The sequence below is a fragment of the Bactrocera dorsalis genome, chromosome 3, assembly GCF_023373825.1.
Source record: "Bactrocera dorsalis isolate Fly_Bdor chromosome 3, ASM2337382v1, whole genome shotgun sequence".
Classification (NCBI taxonomy): Eukaryota; Metazoa; Arthropoda; class Insecta; order Diptera; family Tephritidae; genus Bactrocera; species Bactrocera dorsalis.
This window is the reverse complement of record NC_064305.1, coordinates 92,806,356-92,833,278: the sequence shown is the minus strand read 5'-3', so window position 1 is coordinate 92,833,278 and position 26,923 is coordinate 92,806,356. Positions and strand designations below refer to the sequence as shown.

Genomic DNA, 26,923 nt, shown 5'->3' with positions numbered 1-26,923 from the left:
GCAAACAAAACGTATCCTCAAATCGGTCCATTTTAAGAAACTCACAATTGACATCCTGCCAAGTATTAAATACAAAAAAACCCACTTTGAAATTGCAAGCTCATTTATGGTGAACATGAACACATCAATAAGATGGATCCACGCAAAAATTCGAAATGGAATGCTCGTACAGAGCAGCAAAAATGAATGAGAATCTGCCAAAATGCATAAACACGCAAACAAAGCAACCAATTGATATGTATGTGGCAAGAGCGGCTGGTGCATGGTAGCAAACAACAAAAACAAGGAAGAGGATGTCCTGCTCAGCGGGCAGAATGAAAAAAAGAGTCAATGAACATAACAGATTACAGAAGTAATAACGACAGATCAAATACATCTGTGTACGTTCCCTAAGACACTAAGGATATACACACATACATTTGTACATAGAACGGACTTAATCAATATACATAAATAATATATACTTACATAGCTAAGCAAATTGTGTGCAGCAAATGCGTGAAGGATGGAATAATGTGCCGTTTGTCCGGTTAGGTCCCATTCTCTTCCTGCCTCAGTGCGTAATCCGGAAGTAAGGTATCAGTAAATGTAAATGTAAAGGCATATGCGAAAGAAGTAAGAAGTAAAAAGTCGCGGCAGTATACGATATTTGTCAGTTGTTTGAAGAGAGCACAAAGAAAGCGGCAATATACCGATATTTTTATAGAGCAATGCCGCAAACAATGTGACCTGAAGTAAGTTGGAAACGACGAATAGTGAGTATGTATGTATATGTATATTGAATATTGTCATTTCATTATTTATACTCACAAATTACCTACAATAATTTATGTATATTTTTAATTTTTCGTAATTTTCAATAAAAAGGAGAGCAAATGCGCTAAATGTGAATTCCCATATACAGCTTTGAAACATTCAGGATACACACGGTTATGAGTAATAAAAATACTTATATATATGTACATACGTACATACACTTGCCCAAACAAATCCTTCAATGGACAGCAAATGAATTAATGAATGGGGCAATTCGAATGGTAGGTTGGTGTAATTTCTATGTCCTTCCTTTTTCTTTTGTTGCCCGCACGTCGCCTGCCGTGCGTGTGTTACTTAAAGATCCGATAATAGTTTTTGTATTACACGTATGAAGCAGCATGTGGCAAAATACAATTGCTCGTATGTGAAACTCACACAGGTACAAATTCGGTGTTGTACAAATACACCGCAAAACAATATTACTATCGCTTCCTGTTTCCTTCATTAGACAATGTCTATAGCAGCAGGGGCATCCGGAAGTGTTTAGCCCTATAGCCTGTTTGTTTCCAAAGGTTTCGCATTGTTTTTATTTTTGTTTGTGTGACTTACATTCATAAGTGCCGGTACCTGTATATTTGCGCATCGGTTCCGCATTAGCGTTTGAATCGATAATTCTTCGAGTAAAGTATCTTTGTAAGTTTCTGCCTTAGATTCTAATTATTTAATAACATACATATGTATAAATACAGTCTTACAATTGTAAAATGTTTTAATAACGCGTTTTCTAAATCTCTAAGTGATGATGTCAAATTAAAAATTGCTGAAAAGATAACACAAAAATGCAATTTGATCTATACAGGGCGGAATCTCCAGGCAAAATAAAAAATCTATATGTACATATGTATATTTACATACATATATCTAGCATTTAACAGTAATGTGTAGTATTTAGGCGATCAGTCCAATCTTTACTCTCTTAAACCGGAATCAAGTTACCTTGGTGAAAAACGTCCAACTTTTTACGCCTAAATTATCTCTCTATTGACATCATCACCTCCTTTTTTTGAAAGATCTCCTTAGGGGAGAAATAAAAAGCGCTCGTTAATAATCCATATAGCAATATGAACAAAGAGGTACAAGGGTATATACCATAAGAACATCAACAACGATTTTTGCAAAACAATTCATTCATAAAAGCTCAATAAATGCGATGATGACGCAAATGGGGAAAAGTAAGCGGAAAGCTTTCCGAAAAGTGAATGAAGGAGTCAAAAATGAGTGGGAAGCTTTATTTATTTCACATTATATATGTATGTATATTATATGTTAGTGCATGTACATTCACGAAGTATACAAACACAGCCATTCAACAGCTTATGTACTCTTCTCTTAGGCGAATGCCGAACTTCCTGTTTATAGGTAAAACCATAGAGTTCTTACGTAAAATGGATTGAATGAAGGAGACGCACACAGCAGCCAACGGTAACGTCTACGTAGGCGAAACGAACAGTTAAAGGAGAGAATCAATGAAATGTATTAGTTACGATGCTGTGTTGGCTTCGTGCGAGTTGAATGGCTACCCCGAGTGCATCTCACAAATGCGAGATTTGCACACAAATGAACACGTTAACTCCAGCTCGGATGGTGTTCCGATTTCGGAGCGTATTATCGACCGTGCCCACATGAGCTAGCTCCCCGACAATTTGGTCCACTTGTCGGCATAATTCAATTTTTTGCGCAGCGCCCACGTGCGTCAATGAAGAGAGCCCAAAAATGTGCGGAGTACCAGATATTTGTTGTGTATGCTGGGCGTACATGTGTAAATGCGTATGTGCGAACAAAAAAAAAAAAACGCCAACATGCATTGAGCGAAAAGCCGTTAATGTATACTGTAGACCAAATGAGTAAATTATTTAAACACAAAGTATATAAGCAAAACTAAACAATTTGTTGTACATACATATGTATGTACGAACCATTGTATACTGCAAGTAGAGCAAGTTATTCGAATATTGAATGAAACAACCAGTACGCCTGGGTAGGTTCGCATATCACAATGCATGAATGGAAATCTCCACAGCACGTCGAATGTCCCAACTAAATTAAAGTAGCAAAAAATGGAGTCGGCGTATATTCAAGAGCGCAGAAATGCGGTAGATACAAATTCGAAGTTTTGAAAAAACGAACAAATAATGTCAGTGACGTAATTCAATCGCCAACGTGTTAGTATGTGACATGCCACAATTTTTAGATTTTTCGCGGTATTGATGTGCAAACATGTTTGGACTGATATTGCATGCTAAGCCTAAAAAATTAAAAGAAAACTGCTTGAGCAATTCTGAGGAATGAATAGAATTAAGTTATTAAATTTGAAAAAGTTACATTTAGGAGAAATAATAAATATAAGCACATTTTAATGGATGGGTAGGAAGGTCTTTATTTAATAATTGTGCATTCGCTAAAAGATTGTTTAATTCAGTACACTTAAATTCAAAAAAATTTAAGAGAAACTATAAATGCGGACTATTTCAAATTATTTTTAGAGTTTTTGAATCGCATTCGCCTTGTCAATTTCACAAAATCAAGCACCCGATTCACTGGAATCCAACTAGTCTTAAAAATAAAATAGGCAAGAATATATGAGTATGTATGTATGTATGTATGTAAGTAACGTGGTAACGAATATATCTCTGTGGTATGATATGTAATATTGTATTTCCTCTTCCGGAAGTTTATAATCGGAAATCATATCAAGTAGTTAGCCTGAAAGTATGCTAAAATATATTATTTGTCTCAACTGCATTTGTGTAGAATCTACATATGCCGTAAATAGAGACTACCAACAACCCAACAAACCATTTACTTATGAACTAGATGAAATAGATCTAACGAAGATTGAACAAATATAAACAACAACAGCAAATAGAAATAAACAATATGAAATTGTGTTCTTAAGATTATGAAGTATATTTTTATCATTTCTTCAGAAAAGTCAGGCCGAAAACAGAAAATATGAAAAGCGCCTTTATTATTGAAGATTTGTAAATTTAATTTGAAAGCATTGCTTCAGGGCAAACAAAATACCTACATATGATGTTGCTACTGCATAAATAATAAGTACTAGAGTTAAATATGATGGACACTATTCTTCAAGGCATATATGTATACATATATCCAAACAATACCAAAATTTGTTAAATCACAATGCACTAGATATGCAGACCCAACAGTATGTAGATCTATATGTACATGCATACATACACATGTACATATATTTACAAATACTTGTGTGAATATTTTACTAATTTCACGTTGGAGCGCGTGACGTCAAAGCACTCTCGGAAAATTACACAACGGGAGAGAGCCAACTGCAACAGAAATACACACATACATACAAATGTATGTTTGATGTACAAGTAAATTTTGTTTCCTTATTATATTGATAAGAGGGAGTGTTCATATACATACTTATGTGGGTCCTGCTAAGGACAATTTTATAATGTTGCTAAGTGTTGCCGTGGCGAACATTTTTTAAGGTAACAGAATTAATTCGGTAATGCTTTAAAATTTAAAATTAAGAACACACATACATTTATTTATACACATGTATATGCAACGAAAGTGCGTTCTAGGAGAGAATGCATACAACAATACATTGTGATATCCGCAATCCTCTAACACCCACCTGCTAGTCAACACCTAATCAGTTGCTAATTACATCCAATTGGATTGGTACAATCCGTGCAACCGTGTAGGTAGCAGTGCTGCCTCTTTATTCCCTTTTCGCCTTTTCCATTTTGACAGCTGCGCTAAGTCCAATGGCATGCAATGTGTAAGCGCTCCGCTCCTATCTATCTCACTTAGTGTCAATCTCTCGTATTGTATCGTTCGCTGTCGCATTGGTATCGGTATCGGTCTGTGTACCAAATAATACGACGGGGAAAATATTTTGTTTTAATTCAAATTTAACTACTGAAGGAATAATTACAAATTAAAATTACCTATAATAAATTAAGTATGTGTACGTAAAGATTTTAATCTCAAAACTTGTCGCCGTACTAAAAACTAGGGTTCACCAGCACTCTATAGTATATTATCGTGTATATGTGCATATATCACATTTTAATGTACATAAGTGTTGGTGGATATTGAAGTGTTATACATATATGCAGATTGTGAGAGTGTATTAAAGAGAAAAAAGTGCGGTGTCAAAAATAATAAATTTGTAGTTGGAAATTGCAAGGAAATATGTATTTTAAGTAAATAATGCAGGAAATACAGTAATTGGAAAAATGTAAAAATGTAAAAACAACACAAACTATGCAACCGAGAGCAGATACAATAACAGCGGCCCATGTATTAAAGAAAAGAAGTAAACCATGAAACTCATATAAATATGTATATATATAAATAATGAAAAATTACGTAGACAGGAGGAGAGAAGATACATGCAAATGTGTATTTGTATGTACATATGTATGTATGTAAAGGTGAACCAGTCGGGCAAGTAGGCAGACCGATGGAGATACCGATGCGCTAAGTACGCCCGTGGGTACTGAGTGATTGGAGTTTGTGACAAGAAGCAGTCGGCTCAATCTGTAAAGTATCCGTAATGGTAACGGTGACCGCGCGTACACCGCATCGTTCGCCACATACTACCTCAGAGTTTCCCTTTCCAAACTGCGCCAACACCGCATTCATTCTCAACCATATTCTCCATCTCCTCATTATCTGCCGTTCTTGCCACCTCCGCTCCAAACTACTCAAGCTTGTGTCGCAAATGTCGACAGCAATAACACAGTGACGATAATCGTCCAAAGTCATCGCCGAAGTCGTCGCTCTCATTTTTCTTATGTTGTTGTTGCTACCTCGTATTAAAGTGATTACAGTTGTTATTTTTTTTTGCTGGTTTGCTTGGTTGTCGACGTCTTCATCCATCCATGTATATGTACATAATATGTATACTCCATATGTACAATTAGATATATTCGCCACCGCCGTCTTTCCCAATATCATCGTAGTCATCGTCGCCTCCGCCCGTTCGCTTACCCCTACATCTATGTATATGTAGGTACATATGTATATACATACATATAGATTTTTACATATGTACATATGTATTGGCCGTCTCGTCGGTGTCTGTTTACCGAATGGAGCACCATACTAGTACACCAGCAGAGAGGTCTGTTGGAGACTCCTCAGTTGCTTTTCGACGTCTGAATTGTGAGCGTGTATCACTCTCGTCGGCAGCGACGTGACCTCCTCTATCTGCATGGGCACAAATACAAAACGCAAAACTAAAAACCATACACACATACTAATCCGTACGAGTATATACCATAAATGATACAGTTTATACATATGTATGTATGTATAAACAAATGTTAAGCAAAGCAAAATGGTATTATTGTGCCAATTGTTTCCATAACATGCAATTTTCTTGTGGAAAGTTAATTCGCTTTCAATTTCTCAGAAACAAAGTGCCGAAATAAAGTGAAAAGTGCATGTATGTACCTTTACTCCAGCCAAAGGTAGTAAAGAGCAAAGTGTATTAAAAAATTAATTTGTATACATAAGTATATACAAAACATATGTATTCGCAGCCACAAATCATAGATTCTTGAAAAACCAAGTGAAATGTGAGAAACAAATATATTGTCATGCCGCAAAATCTATGTACATACATATATGAATAAAAAAGCTCAGCTAAAAATTTAAAAAGTGAAATGATGCTATGAGTTGTGAAAAGATTAATTTATTATTAACACGCTTAAAATATGTATGTTTTTGGACTCCCTCCCACTACCAGGCTGCCAGGTCATTGTAATTGTATGAAGATTTTGTGAATGAACTTCTAATACGTAGGTTTAACTGGATACATAATTGCTGCAGTACCTCGTTGCAGTCACTGCCATCGGCGTCACTGCTGCTCTCACAAGTGTATCACCGTTTCGTCAATTCCAATGCAGTGTTGTTGCCTTCATGACACGTTCAATTCGCTGTTTGTACTATTGTGGGGTTGTCACATTTATATGTGTGTGGAATTTTACATACACATATGTATACACTTAACTTTGAATTCAAGACGCTTAATTAGAAAAAATTGTCTGTTGAGCACTTACATTTGTCCATTTTATATTGAAAATTGCACTATAGCTACTTTATCGGACGAGCGAATAGTTGCCAGCAGGCTGCTCTTGGCAGTGGACTTTTTGTATTTCTAATCATAGTGGCGTGTGTACAAGAATTAATTTTACAAATAATGTAAGTGCATATGTTTATGTACATGTGTACCTACATACATATGTAGGTGTCATATCAATCATTTAATTGATCATGATGATTATGCATTTGTTATTGTAATGGAATTTGTTAATTTGCCGACGAACTGCAACTTATTTTCCTACTAACGTTTCCTCAATCCTTTGGATCTTGAGGGAAATTTACAATTTATACATACATATGTATGTACACTCCGCCTTCAAACGAATTCACTTTCTCAGCTATAATATATTTTCACCATTTGTTTTTCATTATGATGAATCTTTACCTATAGAAAACGGTAAAAACAATCCTTTCATATTTAGTTTTATTATTGTTTAAAACTTCAGTGAGTTTTCTCAGAGTATCGCAACATAATCAAAGGATCTTAATTCGCGTAAATTTACATTTAGTTCATGACTAAAGGCCTAACTATAATGTGAATAAGCTAGCTTAAGCCAGCGTAAGCAACTGTCCGAATACACACAAATTGTATGTTGCAACTATAATGTGCTTAACATCAAGTTTCGTTAAGTTTTGTCAAACGTCATTTGCTTAAGCAAAATGCGAAACTGATCGCATGTTCCGTACGGAATCAGCTGTTTTCTCTTTTTGTCAACAGATACATCGTTTTGAATTTGAAGATGGAGAACGACGAATGTTTTATACAAAATTTAATGGAAAATATTGAAAAAGGAAATGTTTTTACGACAAACAATATGCCTTTTCTTTCAATCGGGTGTATATAAAAAAATCTATATGATCAGTCCTCTTCATTTCTAGGAATCGTACAAAAAAACTATCCTACTTTCTCTTCCTGTTTATTTCCCTCACTGAACATGACCGAACTCTATTTTTTAATTTCAATAATTTCTGTCAATATGCGTATTCCTTCTAAAACAGAAGTAAGCATTTTAATTGTTTTTAAATATTTTAATATTCTGTTCATTTTTGCAAAATGCAAACTAAACAAAACCAAAACACAAGTTGTTTTTGACACTTTCTTCTTATTCATTTAAGCACATTATAGTCATTCAAAAGTCTACTCTCCATTCGTTATGCATTTGACAGGCTTTTCGTTCAATTTTTGACAGTAACATACAGCAGCTTATGCATATTATAGTTAGGCCTTAACAGTTCACAAAACACACCGTTTTCGATTGACTGATATCTCAATATAGCAAAGTCTAGACGGTTTTCTTAAATTAATTCCGCTTTAAACTTTAATTAACAGACCTACCGTCGCTGCAACCATTTTCGGAGCCTTTCTTGTCAGCCAGCTTTCAGGTCTTCGTTTGACAAATAACTCGCTTTTCTCCTTTTTACCAATTCCACTTTATTTAATTTTCTTCGCGTCTGATCCAATGTAAAATGAGAACTCACTCTGGACACATAGCCACACATTCAGCTCACCGGCAACAGAGGCAAATTGTGGTAGTATTTTACATAACACATGCATGCATGTTAAGTACAGGCGGTGGTTATTAAAAAGCATTTATCATCTGGACTTTTAGGCAGGAAGTGAAGAGCAGGTTTTCGGAGTCTTACGTCCAAACAGAGTTAAAACCGCTGTTGTGATTTTGTTTTCACTGTACTTATGCACATTGAAGAAAATGCGACAACTTTAAGGCAAACCACTTTCGAGCAAGAAAACATTTCGTCTAAAGGAGAAAAGTGTGGAAGAATATTGAATTGGTATTGGGAATGAGTTGAAAATAGAAATTAACGAAATCGAGCGCGGGTTGATCCTAATAAATTATGTGATATATGTCCATATGTGATCAATACAGATTAAGGAAAATGTTTGGAACTTTGGACACCTAATCAGTATGCGAATCATATATGTATGTAGCACAAAATATATAAATGTAATATGTTCGAAAATGAATAAACACGGCATAAATTCGTGCGAAGCCGTCGTACTGGCTCATTGGCGAATATTTGAGATACAATTAATAAGATGGTCGTAAATCAGTATATCTGGTGTATGAGACCGAGAGGAATATATAAACCGAGATCGTCCATTTTACATACTCTCATATATGTATGTAACGGGTGATTTTTTTTGAGGTTAGGATTTTCATGCATTAGTATTTGACAGATCACGTGGGATTTCAGACATGGTGTCAAAGAGAAAGATGCTCAGTATGCTTTGACATTTCATCATGAATAGACTTACTAACGAGCAACGCTTGCAAATCATTGAATTTTATTACCAAAATCAGTGTTCGGTTCGAAATGTGTTTATCGACAAATTTTGTTCAGCGATGAGGCTCATTTCTGGTTGAATGGCTACGTAAATAAGCAAAATTGCCGCATTTGGGGTGAAGAGCAACCAGAAGCCGTTCAAGAACTGCCCATGCATCCCGAAAAATGCACTGTTTGGTGTGGTTTGTACGCTGGTGGAATCATTGGACCGTATTTTTTCAAAGATGCTGTTGGACGCAACGTTACGGTGAATGGCGATCGCTATCGTTCGATGCTAACAAACTTTTTGTTGCCAAAAATGGAAGAACTGAACTTGGTTGACATGTGGTTTCAACAAGATGGCGCTACATGCCACACAGCTCGCGATTCTATGGCCATTTTGAGGGAAAACTTCGGACAACAATTCATCTCAAGAAATGGACCCGTAAGTTGGCCACCAAGATCATGCGATTTAACGCCTTTAGACTATTTTTTGTGGGGCTACGTCAAGTCTAAAGTCTACAGAAATAAGCCAGCAACTATTCCAGCTTTGGAAGACAACATTTCCGAAGAAATTCGGGCTATTCCGGCCGAAATGCTCGAAAAAGTTGCCCAAAATTGGACTTTCCGAATGGACCACCTAAGACGCAGCCGCGGTCAACATTTAAATGAAATTATCTTCAAAAAGTAAATGTCATGAACCAATCTAACGTTTCAAATAAAGAACCGATGAGATTTTGCAAATTTTATGCGTTTTTTTTTAAAAAAAAGTTATCAAGCTCTTAAAAAATCACCCTTTACATATGTTTATTAAACGTTACATTTCAACGCAATTTCACGTACGTATGCCTACATATGTATGTACAGGGTAGGCCATTTAAAGTTGACCCATTTGTTTCTAAAAAAAAAGAACAAAAGAAAACAATGTTTTTTGTTCATTTCAAAAGTAATTTATTTTGGTCCAAGGGGATTTGTTTCAGCTAATATTTAAAAATTAGATCGCGTAAATGGGCACCTTTAGCTTTGACAGCTAAATGCACTCTTTTTTCGACATTTTCCATGACTTTGGCCAATGTTTCGGATGATATGGCGGCTGTTTCACGTCGAATGTTGGCTTTCAGTTGAGCTAAGGTCTTTGGCTTATTAGCGTATACCTTGGATTTCAAATAAAAGTCTGGTGGCGTCAAATCTGGTGATCTCGGTGGCCAGTCAACATCACCATTTTTCGATATCAATCGCCCGGGGAAAAATGGTCGCAATAAATTGATTGTTGGTCGAGCTGTATGGCATGTAGCCCCGTCCTGTTGAAACCAGAAGTTATCCATGTCATTTTCGCGAATAATGGGTATCACAAAATCCGTTATCATGGCTCGATAACGCTCACCATTGACTGTTGTCGTGGCTCCATCATCGTCTTCGAAAAAATACGGTCCGATGATCATATTCGCGCAAACACCGCACCAAACTGTTACTTTTTGGTCGTAAAGAGGCTGTTCTTCAATTAATTGAGGATTTTCGGTGGCATAAAATCGGCAATTTTGCTTGTTTACGCCTCCATTCAACGAGAAATGTGCCTCGTCTGACATGATGAGTTTTCGCCAAAAGTCAAGTTCGTTTTCAGCCATTTCGATGGCCCATTTGCCAAAATTAAGGCGTCGCGGATAATCAGCTGGGTTTAGTTTTTGTGCCATTTGAATTTTATATGGAAACATCTTCAAATCTTTATGAATTATGCGTCGGAGAGTGGTGCGAGAGATGTCTAATTCCTGAGAGCGGCGATAACTCGATGTCGATGGAGTCTCCTCAATACTGGCTCGTACAGCTTCGATATTTTCATCAGAACGTCTTGTGCGTTGTCTGGATGCATGACTGGCATTACTGAGATTACCGGTGTTCACAAATTTTGCGTATAAAGACTGGAGCACTTTTCACTTTATTTTTTTTGCGAAACGCACGTTGAGTTAACACAATTGAAAAGTTATTTTGAATATAAAGCTGAACAATTTCAGCGCGTTCTTTTGGAGTGTACTGTTCCATGGTATAAATTGTCTTCGAATGACGCTTCTAACGCGGTATGACATTAGCCGATTTGTCAGCGCTGTTAAAAGTTACAGCGTTGCCAGATGGGTCAACTTTAAATGGCCTACCCTGTATATACTACGTTCTATACTTCTTTGGTAAAATAACATGTGAAACCAAGCGGCAGAAAGAAAATAACTCAGCGAATCACGAGTGTGTTTTTTTTATTGAACTATTAATTTTTTTCAGTTCCGTCACGAAATTTCCCTGGAAATACCTAAAAAATATGCTCTGAAAATGTTTGCCCTTAATATTAACATTAAGACCAAGGCCTGTAAAAATTTTCCATAGAAAATACACCACAATCGTGAGTTTTTATTTTTAAATTCGTACAGATCAAAGGTATTTTATGGCATCGCTTTGACTTTAGACGCATATTTCTCAGAATTATTCACTATACAAAAGTGCCCAGTGCAACAAAGTCGTAACTCACACCAGCGAGGTAGTACGAGGCTCTAAGCCCGATTTTTCCAAGAAATTCCCCTTTTTTTGTATATATCTCGTAAATGACAAGTTTTATAGCAAAAATTCAAATGACAAATTTTTAGGAAATTTTATTTGCTATAAAAAAGATCCGAGGTCAAAATCAGTACCATTAATACTTCTCGAGTTATTCAGATTTTTATAGGAAATTTCGTAACGGGACAGAAAAAAATTAATAGTTCAATAAAAAAAAAACACCCTAATATACATACATATGTACAGATTCTCTCATATGTATTTTACATTTTGAGGTGTTACAAATGGTCGGTTGGTGAACAAACCCATAGTCCACATGTTTTAGACGATAACTTTATTATAGATGTTAATAAATAAGAGAATGACGTTATTGTTGTAAGACGATAACAGGCTCAGCTAGGTAGCGGAGCCAAATCAACTGAGTTCTCTTAATCAGTTATGAACGTGAGAGAGCGCAGTAGCTGGTTCAGTTATTTTTAGCAATATAGAGGAAGGTGGTGGGGAAGGCAGTCCGGTTTATCAAATAAAAACAGATCGGACAAGAAAAATAGAATAAAAATAAGAGAAATACTTATACGAACAATGGCAACATTAGATATGTATGTACATACATACATATGTAGGTATAGATCTTCCCTTTCTATGTATGCAATTGCGACTGATTACTATGAATTTCAATGTAAAAACAAACATTTGGACAACACACACAGTACATAACTATAACGAATTACGGCTATTGGTTACATAGCGGAGTGTGGAAGATGGCACACATGGATGAAGTAAGATTCAAAGTAGTGGTAACTTTTAGGAATAACACATATCCGAGTGCGTAATGGAAGAGTAGCTTATATCAAATAACTATTTGAAGATACTTATGGTCAATAATGATTCGTGTAATACATATGTATGTATTACTTGAAATGTAAATTAATCCATTACTATACTAATTGCCATTTTAATTTTAAATGTTTTCATTACTCCTCCAAAAGGACTACTTGTCCTGTTATTACATAAATACATACAAGTACATATGTATGTATGTATGTGTGTATGTATGTACATATAAATGTAAAATGTGAAACGCGTGTCCACAACTGTGCGATAAAAGAATTACAAATTTGGCATTAAAGTGTAAATATAATAAAACACACGAAAATCGTAAGGAACAAGAAACCCACTAGTCGGTGAGTCATTGTTCAACGCTTTTACGAAGCACTCCCAGGCGAATCCACACTTGCGTATGTTTGTGTTTGCTCGCCTAGCCATCGTAATTGACAATCTTCAGTTAATTTTAGTTCCGCTCAGATATCTCGAAAACGCACATAAATGAGAAAAAAGTGATTGAAAAATGTATCAAAAACTGCAATAATATTTTTTTCGAAATTTTAAATTATCAATCGAGTGTTTTGGGTTGTAAGGATATCTATGATCTATGAAAAAAATGAAATTTAAACGGTCACTCAAATTTCTAGCATGTAGAATACATTCAGCGACCTCGTTATTTTTAACAGCAGTTAATAGTGACACATCTATTCAATCCCATGATCTTTTGTTCGGGTTTTCCTGCTTTGCCTTCCTGGTATGCACTACACGTGGACTAATTGTTGATTCTAAATAACAACAAGAAACCTCACCACCCTCATAGCGGCCATACACAGGCACACTTGTGCGTTCGATCTGTGTGAATTCGTTTGCCCATACACGACACACAAATCCATTTTGCGTTCGTTCTTCACACAGTTAACATGTGCGACAGGCAAGCGGAACATTTCTTCGAATTTATTTCTAATGTAGCACTTTTATCTATTTCTTTGTATTTCGTTAATAAGTTATTCCAACTTTTATTTTTCTCAATTTTATTTTTATATTTATCACTTTTGGTTTGCCAAATTGCCAATTAATTTTTTATAAGATCAATAAATTCAGATGCGAAATCTTTATTAAGGGGAGAGCCTGCTTTAGAAGCTTCAAACAATCGCTTAAATCTCTTTAAAAATTATCTAACAACAAACAAAGTTATAGATTGGAACTCGAAATATTGTCGAAGCTTGAAGGGAAATAGTGTCCGAGCGTCAGACAGATTCATACAAGTATATGAGCGCTTGGGCAAAAAGCGAAAAGCGCGATTTCTCGGTTTTTTATTTTTACGATTATTTTAATTGGCGGGCAAAGTTGGAATTGGGCAAAGTTTATTATCTTTGGCATAAAATTGTCTTCTATTTAAACTAAAAAAAAACTAGGAAAAGTCAAGTTTGAACATATTTTTAAACAAAATAAAGTAAATTTTTTTGGAATTCTCTTAGTTTAACTAGAAGATAAGTTATTAAAAAACATGAATCTCTTTGAATTTTTTTTTCCTGATAAATGCATATGCAAGATGCATCGGGTGATTGCTTCCTAAAGGCAGAATATCAAAGATTTCGTATTCAAAAAATTTGTGAAAGATGTTCAAATATATGACTATAAAGCCTAGAAATTTCGCTTGAATCAATTATTTCTTTCCCTCCCAAAAAAATCCTCAAAAAAATCGATTTTTTGAAGCCTCTAAAGCAGTCTCTCCCCTTAACACTTGCAATTGTCCGCGATCTTCACTGCTCGGCGACACGAGAGAAATGAGATTTTGTGCGCTCACAACGCCATACACGATAAACATGCTCGCGCACCGATCGTAAAAAATCAAACATTTTCGCGAACATGGATCGGTACGCGAACAAGCCCATACACGAGTAAACCGCATGTTTACACATACCGATCGAACGCACAAGTGTGCCTGTGTATGGCCGCTATCACCGACATCACGCGGGCAGCAATAAGCAACATCAAATCAAAAACAACAACAGCTAACGCATTATGAGTGTGTAACGCATTTTCTGATTTATTGATAAATCGGTTGTTCGTCGTTCAGTCGCTCAGCAGTTCTTTCGATAGTCTACCTTCGGCAAATTTCGTAAAATAAAGGGAACGTTGCTCGTTTTTCACAAATTAGTAATAACCAGAATCCCACCACTTTGCTCTTCACTGCAGTTTTATCCGGCAAAAAGCTGAAATTGTTCACCGGCGGCGGGAGCATACAAAAAAACGGCAAACATCAGATGATTTGTTTACTGGTCGGTATATGTATACGTAAATTCCTACGCCACTTATACGTCACCTCAAGTTCGACGACAATCGGCAGCTGGCGCACAGTCGTATAATACTGAATCGTAGAACCGCATTCATACATTGGAAGAAACAAAAAGTGTGATGTAAATATTTATACAGAGTACATACTCTATGTCGAGTCCAAGCTCAAAGTCAACTTATCACTTACCCGACAATTGTGGCAATTTAGGAAAATTAATATTATTAATGAATTAACGCATACCAAAACTACATACACATATATTTTTATATTCAGTATCCGTAATAATAACAATACAAACTCAAAAACAAAAACCAAAAGCATTGACTTCGCGATCTGTAAAAAAGTAAAGGAAGCTATCGCCAACTGCATAGCACATCAGTTACTTTCCAACACTATTAACAAAAATCAACATTTCCTTTCCATTCCTTCATGGTTGGAACAACTACATTCAAGTGAATTAAAGCCATACATACATACATATATACACTCTGAACTCGGCTTTACAACGACTCTCAGTACTCTTACTAATGCGAGACAGTCAGAGCACATCGGTACGACCATAGCATTGCTAATGAGCAGTGTGGAGCAAGGTAAGCAAGCTGCAGCAGAAACTTAAAAATGAACGCACACAAATAGTATTGAAGCAGGTCTAGCCAGCTTCCTGCCCCCGACAAGCCTTAATTTTCGTTCACACAGTTGTAAAGTGGTTCGATAGGAGGAACAAGAGCAGCAGTTGTCAGGCGATAAGCCCAGCCATTGACATACTATATCGCTGCAGTTGTTTTTGGGAACTGGGGTGTAGGCGACGACGGTGTTAATAGTACAAATAGTAAACGCACACGCAGCGATGGCAGCCTCAACATCGGATAACTACAAAGTTCCCTCGACAAGTAAAATTTCGGTTGATAAACTGCTGCGAGTTGGCTATTATGAACTGGAGAAGACGATTGGCAAAGGAAATTTTGCAGTTGTGAAGTTGGCGTCGAATATTGTCACTAAATCAAAGGTAAATACACAAATTTAGTATAAAGTATTTAATTTTTCGTTAATATTTTAATTATTATAATCTACATCGAACATGGTGCATCTGTTCTTGACAAAATGACTCTCACCATTTTTATCTCATATATGTACATATGTGTATATTCTGCCCATTGTATTTGCTTGTATATATGTATATTCTTTACTATACACATCTGTACTTACAGTCTGTCAAGTAAGAGCGTGGTCGTGTTAATTTATAAAAAAAATACTAGCTGGCCCCGCAGCCGTTGTCCTGCGTGAAATTATGTGTTTTGAAATGAAAAGAAAGTTGAATTTATCATTTCATTTTTTTTTTTTCAATGTAACGCAGCTTGATAAATAAAATTTTTTGGTTTCTGTTCCGGTGTACAGAAAAGATGGCTTTCCAACTCGTGTGCACGCCACGTATATCTAGCCGTGTGAAAAACATAGAATTTCCAAACTTATTGCACACACTATGCGACTATCCTTGTGTCCTGTTGAGTGTCATCTCAAATGCAATTTTCGCTGGAAACTGAAATGGCAAATCGTTGGAACTCAAAGAAATTCGTTGAATCAAGCATTCAGCCCTTTGTATTCGATAGCTGCGTCACAATCAGTCGGGTTCCATTACATAGTTTCGGCGCTTGCAGATTGCAAAACATAATAACGACAAATCAAACTTTGAGACGCAAATGATGCGGTGGCATACCAAGCCTCTCCAAAGAATTTAGAAACTCCACTGGATAATTCACGGCGACGTCTTCAATGGAAAGACGATCGGTCGATTTGTATGAGCGCAAGTCTTCCGGAATTTGACTTTGAATCTTCCAGTTTAAGTCAAGAACATCTGTATTTTTTGGCAGTTAATATTGCGCGTGCATTTAAGGAATCATAGTTAAGATAATTTGGCCAATGTCCGAAGATTGGTGATGAGTTCATCTTTCGTGAATTGATAAACCGCAGATGGAATTGATATCAAACCACCGGAAGCATCAACCGGAATTGACCCATTTCCAATTTTTAGCGAATACGATGTAAAATGTCTTCGACAATGTCATTTTTGTTCGTATCTCATAATTGACGCGGATTTAAAGGCTGATATGGTGAAATGATTATCGCGAAAAGTGTGGGAACTTCAGTGGCATTCGAAGTAGCTATCGCATCGTCCAACATTTGTTTCCACTGATTATCGTGTTCCAGCAATTGTAATTGCACACACCATACCATTCAGTAGCAACCGAAGGTAGAAGCAATCATCGTTTTTTGGGTGGGTTGTGTAAATTCATCCTAATGCATTAGTTGAGAACACACCTGAATGTCCATCTACTGTTCGGTCTTGCTTTCAGCGTAACTATTTCTTCGACGATGCATTCCATGAATGCAAGGTATTTTCAAATAGAGCAATGTTCTCGTAAGCGGATCACTGACGAAAGTTGAGAAAAAAACTCGTCAATGTTAGTTTTGTTGTTGGCGGTGTTACCACCGGCTGTAATGTATTCTCTGGGCTGAAATAAACTCTTTGGCCAATCTCCATATTAACTGCGAGACACACAACAATCGGAAACCGTTCATGAATTGCAAAAGTAAATATCCTACAAAGCGCTTTATTGCAGTTCACGTATGGACCGTATCGTTTAAGACCATTAAGCGCCATGTTACTTCCCTTGGTGACGTACTTACAAACGTATTTTATAGATTACACCAAACTGCAATACTAAACATTGATATGAGTTTAGAATGTGAATTAGACAACAGTGGAGAATATAGTACGATCCATATGTTGTCAACTTCGATATTCACTACTCTAAGTTGTATGGTCGTCTGATGAGCTACGACGATGGAGTGGATATCCATCATTTCCAGTTTGCGATTCCGAAAGAAAAGCAAGCGGATAGTGTTTCGTGCATTTATTGTTAGACATATAAACCGAAAAGGGATTGTAGTGTCCGCAAGGTCCATGAACCATATTGCTTTCCACCACTTCATATAATACTGGATCTTTCACACGTAAAGTTTTCACTGAATAATTTTCAATTGTTCAATTCACAACCTGTCGTAAAGCATCGTAAATCGTAATAGTAATAATTTTTCTCTTGAATAGCCGGAATTAAAAAGCAAGCGATCGAGACTGAAATATTCTATTATTTCCAAATCAAAATATTGAAAAACAAAACAGAAATTAAAAAAATATGTTTTTGGAAAAAAGTTACTTTTTGGAATTATCCAATTTGCCGACTTTTCATGAAAAGTATAAGATGTTTTTATTTCTAAACCTTCCTTAATCCACAACGAACAACCTCTTAAAATTTCATCAATATTGGTTCAGCCGTTCTCTTAGCGTTACTAACGAACAAACATTCATTCGTTTGTATGAGAAAAAGAAAAGGACTGTTTTTAGGGGTTTTCCGGCAATTACTCGAATAATCCCTGAACCTAAACGAATATTTTAAAAAAAGAATTATCAAATTTCGTTCAGTCGTATTAAAGTTATGAGCGTACATACATTTTGGCGATTCATTTTTACATACATACATATTTATATAGACGAAGATGTAAGGTTGTTTTTATTGTTTTTTTTTTTTTTTGAAGAAATGAAATATTGAAATGATTCCTACAAACATGAATTTTGAACAAATGCTTATGATTTGAAATATAATTTTTGTATTTATGAGTTGTATTAAATTTTGACATAAAGAGATAAAAAGTATCCTATGTCCGTCTCCTGGCTCTAAGCTACCTCCCTACCAATTTTCAGCCAAATCTGTTCTGCCGTTCTTGAGTTATAAGTGATGTAACTAACACGACTTTCTTTTATATATATAGATTTTATGAAACTTTGTACACATTACAAACGATGATGCAATTTGGTCAATAATATGTCCAGTCACCACCGGCGTCGATCCGAGGAATGCTTTCTACTAATTTGACGGCGTATTCAGTAAAGCCTTTTTGTAGATTTTTATCATTTTCTCGGTAAAAAGTGCCGAATCCTTGCTTTGAGAAGCAGCCCCAAAGATGCACCTTTATTCCATGTTTTACGGTCCGCTGAACAACTATTGGTGGAAGTTGACCGGGCTCGCGTGAGGACAGAACCTTTTGGCATTAATTTTGCTTGTCCTTGCCGCAGTGTTAAAGCAGGATTTTGCGAAAACAGATTCACTATTCTTTTTTCATCTTTTTTGTTCACTTTTCCTTTCGAACCACGTTCTGGTAAATCATCGACATTTTTAGCCACTAACTCTTTCAAAAGATGAACGACATCTGAACCTTTGTTGACAATGCATCAAGGACAAAGCTTCCCTCTATCGGCTCGCGAAGGAATTAGAGTGGAATCTTTCATTAGCTGTCGGTAAAGTCGACCACGCTCTTACTTGACAGACTGTACATTACATAAACAGGTACATCATAGAGGAGACTTAAATGTCTACTTCCAAGAAGTAATATTTAATTGGTTGGTTCATTGGGAGAGTCTTGAGTTGGGAGTAGGTTAGGTTAGGTTTCACTTATTGTGGCGACATGAATACGATCATGAAATTTTGTTTTGATTTCTCGATTGTCTTCTTTCATTACCACTGGCGGAATAATGTCTAGAAGGGAATTATTGAATGACAAACCTACAAAGTTCCAAAGCTTATACCCCATTTTTATTATTTCAGTAAATTATGTTGATTTCAATACAAATATTTGGACGACGAAAAACTAACGAAACTAAATGTGTAATACCTACAATATACATATGTATGTATGTACTATATACATATACATCAATGATATACCAAGTCTGATCCATTAAACAAAAACATATAAAGTGAATTAAATTAAGAAATAGAACTGTAATTGGAGTAACAAGGGACACCTGTGAGAAAAGAATTTTCAAAAAATGGGCGTGGCCCCGTCCTCAAATACGTTTAGTGAATATATCTCCCAAAAATTCGTACTCCCACCGGCACTGTAAAAATAAATGAAATCTTACTGAAACTGTTTAAGCCTTTCCTTAGACTTAAGGTATATCAATGAAAATGAGAGAGAGCATTTCCTAAAAACAATGTAACTTTGTGCTTAAAATTAATTAAATCGGGTGATAACTTGCTCCAGACAACTATTTAACAAACCTTATGTACCAGAAGGTTTTACCCCAGCTTTAATAATTGGAAGTTGCAAGAGTATGAAATGTTCGGTTACACCCGAACTTAGCTCTTCCTTACTTACATTTGGTGAAAATCCATATTTCCAGACCTACTCGTTACATCCGAACTTAGCCTTCTTTACTTGTTAGCAATAAAAATGTAGTTTTCCAATTATAATTAAGGTTCTGCGCACCTTTTTCTCGCATGCAAAGATCACACGTACTCCGCTCTCGGGCTTCTTAAAGAAAATATGCGAAAAACTATACCGACTGTTTTAAGGTTTTACTAAAAATTTAGCATGAAAAAGGTAAAAGATGGGATATTTGATACAGCGGTAATTGAAAGATACAGATTTTTATCAAAGGTAGAACTGTTCTGGAAAGCTTTGTGTTGTTAACAGTAACGTATAAGGTTCAATATTTCAAATATACAAATTATAAAGTATTAATTATAACAAAGTATATGTACTTATGTATATACTACATGCCTATGATAGCTGATGTATGCAGTCGTGACTACACACATATGTATGTACATAAATATGTATATAAACATACAAATTAGGTTTAGACCAGTTATTAGCGTTGAAATGTGTGATAAGGAAAAAGATAACAGAATGTATGTATACAATGTTTTAAAAAACTATTTCGAATAATTTTCGCAATATGAAAAAAGGACTAGAAATCATATTAATTCATGTGAATGAGACTGTTTGCATGATCAGTCTGAATTTAGAGAGCTGATGTTACATTACGTCTTAATATAGAGTTATTGATTTCAACCTTTAGGAAAGGATTAACAGACCGGCTTTAACTGTATGAAAATAAAAAGAACCAGAACTGCCGACTTACAAGTCAATAATTATGGTAGTAAAAAGCAAGGAGTTAAGAATTGAACTATGTATTCATACTAATCATGCTCTCTAGGATAACAGTAATTCGTTAATTTATCGCATGCTAGGAGTTTGATACTTATTTGAATAGTGCTGAACTTTTGGTTAGTTGGGTTGTTTACGCACATGGTTTTGTGCCCCCAACGATTGCAAATACGTACAAACAGAAATAAATGGAACGATCACTAACTTAAATAAACGCTCAAATTCTGAACACGCACACATCATAAAAATACAGTGTACATAGATTCATATGTATGTATGTACATTGTCAATTATGCTTTTATTCTACTCGTATGTATACATATGTACAATATGTTACACATTGAAAAGAGTAGCTTAGCGGCCGCGAAGAAACCCCACATTACCCGTATACTCGTATCCCACGGATCAATGCCAATATTACTTTTAAATTCAACTAATTAAAGACTTTTTTAAGGAATAAGTCAACGATTAAAGTTCACAAAGTTTTAAAAAATGAAAACCAAAACCCCGAAAAAATGAGGAATAATGTTTGTTTTCATTGCAATGCGCTCTTGTGGTTCCTTTTTTTCCAACCATTGATTTTATTTCAATATTTTCCTTAGTACTCGTAATTCTCTCACCTTCTATATCTGCCATTTTTATAAATACTATACTTGTATTGTTATCAACATTAAATTTTGTTTTTGTTCCTTCTTCTTATTTTGTTTTCATTGTTTACTTTACAGTTTCGTTGCTCCTATTTCGTTCACTATCAACGATAGATAAAACAAATATTCATATTGTTTTTTTTTTGCTTTTTACCGTGATTTAGAATATATTAATAAATAAGGAGGGGCTATGTTCGAGTGTAACCGAATATTTAAGAGTGCGCGCAGCACCCTCCAAGCTGCACCGAGCGTATATGAGTGTATGTTGTAAATGCATTCGGCTCGGCTTTAAGCGTCCACGATGACGGCATATGACAATTCCCACGACAGCCGGTTCTACGCACCGGAATTGACTCGGATTTTATCCGACCAAGGGCTGTCCTTTCGGCGATCTAACCCCGTTTGGATCGGTAAGCATTAATATGTGTTTGTCGTCATTAGAGCAACGCCTTGCAGCAGGGTTGCTCCGTATCCTCCTGACTCGTGCTGGCATTGAGTCCAACAAGAGCCCAGAGGAATTTTTCAGCTACGTTTGCGCTAAAAGGCTTCATCCAAACTCCACCTCGGTCAGGTGCAATACATGCAATGGATGGAGCCATCTTAAGACCTGCTCAGGCCTTAAGACCCACAGGGAGTGGACCACGCGTTACGTGGCCCCGTGTTGTCTGCGCAATACTGCGACACAAGCCTCCACGGCTGTGCAACCTGCACACTGTTCGCGCGCCGCGCCGCCACTCAATCAGAGTGGCCAACAAAGGACCTCTACGGTCAGGAGCTCAAACAGGCAACACAGCTCCCACTCTGACTTGTCCCCCCCCCCCAACCTTCATCCCGCTCCAATCCTCGTGCGAGAACCAATCAGCAACTCTTGGTTCCTCGCACAGTCTGCTCCGTGTGTCAGGCTGTCATACGTCGGAACGTCGCATCAGTTAAGTGCAATTCCTGCACTGGCTGGTGCCACTTCCCGACGTGTTCCGGCCTGCGCACCACACGTGAGTGGAGTGTCACCTACGTTGCCCCATGCTGCAGGAGTCTGCCCCCGCAACTCACAACAGTGGCGTCGCCAACCAACACCCCAGTGCGACAACCGCCCCCGCGGGTTCTGCAGCTGCAACAAATACCACCAACACGTCACTCCCTCACCCCCAGGATCACCCACGGACACCCGCGACAAACCCGACTCCTTCAATTTAACTGCAACGGACTCCAGAGCAAGATCGAGGAGATAGTTGCACTTATGAATCGGGAACGTGTATCGATAGCTGCGGTCCAAGAAACCAAGCTAAACAGCCGCTCAGATCTTCTGAGTTATGCAGGTTTCAACGTTTTACGTAAAGATCGCGAGCGAGATGGTGGTGGTGGCCTAGCCTTCATATTGCACAACACCGTGCAGTATCGTTTAATCGAAGAAGACATCGACCCCAGGGATACTACCCTAGAATGTCAGGGCATAGCTATCCGGTCAGGCGATGTCGAGCTCGAAATATTTAATATATACATCCCCCCAGTTACATGTTGCCCTACAGGATATCACCCGAATATAGGTGCGCTACTTCGTGGTGAAAACCGTATGGTACTAGGCGACTTTAACGCGCACCACGATCTTTGGCATTCCTGCCTGTCAAATGATCGTAGGGGGATGGAGCTGGCGGAACAGATTGACGATTCGACATTCTGCACAATGAATGACGAAGCCCCCACCAGAGTTATGGGCACCTGTAATAGCTCGCCGGATATTACCATTGCTAGCGGTGGCCTGATAAACAGCATAACCTGGCGACCTATGCTAACTCTTGCATCAGACCATCTGCCCATAATTATCTCGATCGAGAAGCCTCCCGATTTCGTTTCTGTGGACAACCGTACCTTCATTAACTTCAAAAAAGCTAATTGGGTCGGCTTCACAGAATTCACTGAGAGCACCTTCAACGCTCTACCCATTCCTACGGACGTATGCGTTGGCGAACGTCAATTCCGCAAGGTGATCGCAGCAGCTACTGCTCGCTTCATCCCGGCTGGAAGAATAGCGGAAATCCGCCCCAATTTCCCAGCCGAAGCAGCTGTCTTAGCTAATGAGCGCGACACCTTACGCCATGCCGATCCCGGGGATCCCCGAATAAGGGATCTCAATTTGGAGATTCGGCGAGTGGTAAATCAACATAAGCGGACGAAATGGATAGAGCACCTGAAGTCCTGCAACCTCTCCACCGGTGTGAGTAAGCTTTGGGCTACTGTCAAAGCTTTGTCTAATCCGAAGAGACACGACGACCGAGTTGAAGTTCAATTCAATGGTCGTGCCTCTTCGGACCCGAAGAAGTGCGCGAGCTATTTTAGCCGGCAGTTTACACTGCACCCTTCGGTAGACAAAGCTAAGAGATGTGTTAACCGGCGGCTGCGCAAAATGCCAAACAACTGCGCGCCTCTTACTTTCACCGGCGAGGAGGTTCAGAGTGTCATCACAAAAGCTAAATCATCCAAATCCATTGGCCCTGATGGAATCAACATGCTAATGCTAAAGCATCTAGGCTCGGCGGGAGTAGGTTATCTCACCAGTGTCCTCAACTTGTCACTAACCACCCTTCAAATACCCGATGTGTGGAAAATCGGAAGGGTGGTGCCACTACTGAAACCTGGGAAACCCGCCAACAAAGGGGAATCTTATCGCCCGATAACTCTCCTCTCCCCAGTAGTGAAGACACTTGAGGCCCTGCTACTCCCGACTTTCACTCACCACCTGAGCCTAGCCAGCCACCAGCATGGATTCCGAAAAGTGCACAGCACCACCACAGCACTTAGCGTCATAAACACCCGGGTAGTTCGTGGCCTCAACCAGAAGCCACCCTGTGAGAGAACGATCCTCGTAGCGTTGGACTTGTCAAAAGCCTTTGACACAGTCAACCACACAACGCTATTGCAGGACATAGAAAAAACAACGCTTCCTCCAGGGTTAAAGAGGTGGACCATGAACTACCTGAGTGGTCGCCAGTCATCCGTACTATTTCGAGGCGAAACATCTAAACTGAGAAGAATTAAACAGGGGGTTCCGCAGGGTGGTGTCCTCTCCCCACTACTGTTTAACTTCTATATCTCGAAACTCCCACAACCACCAGAGGGGGTCTCCATAACCTCATACGCTGATGACTGCACGATATTGACGTCGGGCAATGGAATCGATGGCATGTGTTCGAAAGTGAACAGCTACCTCTCCGACCTTTCTCGTTTCCTCACCGCACGGAATCTCCAACTTTCCCCCACCAAATCCACAGCGACTATATTTACAAACTGGACGAAGGAGTATAGACTTGAGCTTGATATTGCAGTCGATGGCGTCAAAATTCCGACTGTCAATAACCCTAAAATTTTAGGCGTAACCTTTGATAGTCTATGCTCCTTCACTCCCCATACGACCGCGATTATCGCCAAAGTACAGAGCCGCAACAAGATCCTCAAGTCGCTAGCCGGCAGCACATGGGGAAAAGACAAAGAAACGTTGTTGGCAACTTACAAGGCAATCGGCCGGCCGGTCCTCAACTACGCAGCACCGATATGGTCGCCTGGATGCAGTGGCACGCAGATGAGGAAACTACAGACCTGCCAGAACACAGCACTCCGGACTACGACGGGATGTCTCTTGATGTCTCCCATCGAACACCTCCATAGTGAGACGCGCATGCTTCCTGTAAAGGAGCATAATGAACTTCTCTCCAGGCAGTTCCTGCTGGGATGTTTCCGTAGGAATCACCCTTGCAGCCATCTGCTTGGAGCGGAGCCGCCTCCTAGGAGCATCAAGAGGTCATTCCTCGACTACGTCGACGACGTCGTACAGTACGCCGACCGAACTTCGGACGCTACAGACTTCAGACAGGTACTGACCGCCATTCACAGTGGAGCCATTAACACCTTCACCGACTCCCTTCCCGTGAATGGCGTTCTTGGAGTCAAAGCACCACCTATTGCAGATGAAGAGCTCCAGTTGCCGCGAGAAACGCGAGTGACCCTAGCGCAACTTCGTTCTGGGTATTGTAGCAGGTTAAACTCCTACTTATCCAGAATCGACCCCGACATATCCAATATATGTCCTGCATGCAACGAGTCTCCGCATGACACTGGCCACCTCTTTGCATGCCCCACAAACCCAACTCATCTAACACCTTCCTCCCTTTGGTCCGACCCCGTCGAAACAGCGCGTTTCCTGGGCCTACCGTTAGATGACCTCGACGACAACACAGATGACCCTTACCACCCTAACGGGGATTAGCATATCCGTTAAAACAACAACAACGGCATATGACCGATATTGACCTATATTAGGGGCTTGAACAGTTGTGGTTCGATTTTGACAATTTTTGGTCATAAAGTGACCCAACTTATGCCGATATATTCATTGATACTTGATTCGTAGTAAGCGTGGTTGTCGACCGACCTCGGCCGATTTTTCCCACTTTCCTAGAGAATAATAAAAATATATGAGTGTCCTTATGCACTAACACTAATTGGTCAAAATTTGTCAAGTAGTTCATGAGATATAGAATTTCACCTAAAAGTGGGCGGTGAGACGTCCGTAGTGCAATTTTGACGCCGTTTTCTACAAAGCAACCTCGTACCATCTTTATCTATCTGGCGTATTTATTTATACATAGATTTATCGAACTTACTAGTTTTTAATAGAGCCGTTATATAGAGAGTGAGCGGAGTTATAAACCAAATTTACCCTTTTTCAGAGAATGGACAGGATACAGTAAAAAAAAATGTTGCGTTGGTCGGATTGGTCGAAAGATATGTTAAAAAAAATAAGATATCGGTGCTTAAAAACCTGCCTGAAACTAAGCAGTTGACTGTACGATTGTTTCAAGATGAGCCGAATCAAACAAAAGTTGTTCGCGGACGAAACACTCCTAGCAATTGTATGCCTGTTTTTTTGGAAAAACTTGACATGTCGCAATTATACAACTAAAGAACAGTAAATTCTAAGTGCCACACAACTATTTTCCCCCTGTTGCCTTTCAAAAAATCAGGAAAACGGTACTCTTAACCATGGAAATGCGCGCTTTCATACGTCGACTGAAACAACTCAAGGCACTGATCAAAATCCATTGCGAATCGGTTACATAACGAGCTCGTTTTTGTTATAAAGTGGCCCTCACAGTATCAGCATCTTAACCTCAGGGTGTTTTAAGGGGGTTGTTAAGGGCTGTTAAGTACACAAATAATAACCATACGTTGGAAAAAGTTAAAAAAAAATATGAAGAGGGCTACTATAAAATATTCAAAGTTATTAAAATTGTACTGTAGAGGTAGATTTCTTTTTATGCCCTGAACAGGGTGTATTTAGTTTTCCACGAAGTTTGTATAATCCATAACGAAAAGTCGAAGACTCTATAAAATATCATCGATTCGATCA

At 38.1% G+C, this 26,923-nt stretch overlaps 1 protein-coding gene across 16 annotated transcripts in view; it reads left to right on the top strand.

The window, feature by feature from the left end:
* Positions 1-4,610: 4,610 nt before the first annotated feature.
* The window catches only part of LOC105230646 (uncharacterized), a 64,394-nt gene continuing 42,081 nt past the window's right edge, over positions 4,611-26,923 (top strand). For 2 of the 16 annotated variants that reach the window (XM_049452211.1, XM_049452208.1), the window contains exon 1: positions 14,078-15,872. In XM_049452211.1, coding sequence (XP_049308168.1) covers positions 15,714-15,872 — 159 coding nt within the window. In that variant the 5' untranslated portion in view covers positions 14,078-15,713. The other 14 variants (XM_049452201.1, XM_049452198.1, XM_049452207.1 and 11 more) reach the window with 12 other exon arrangements.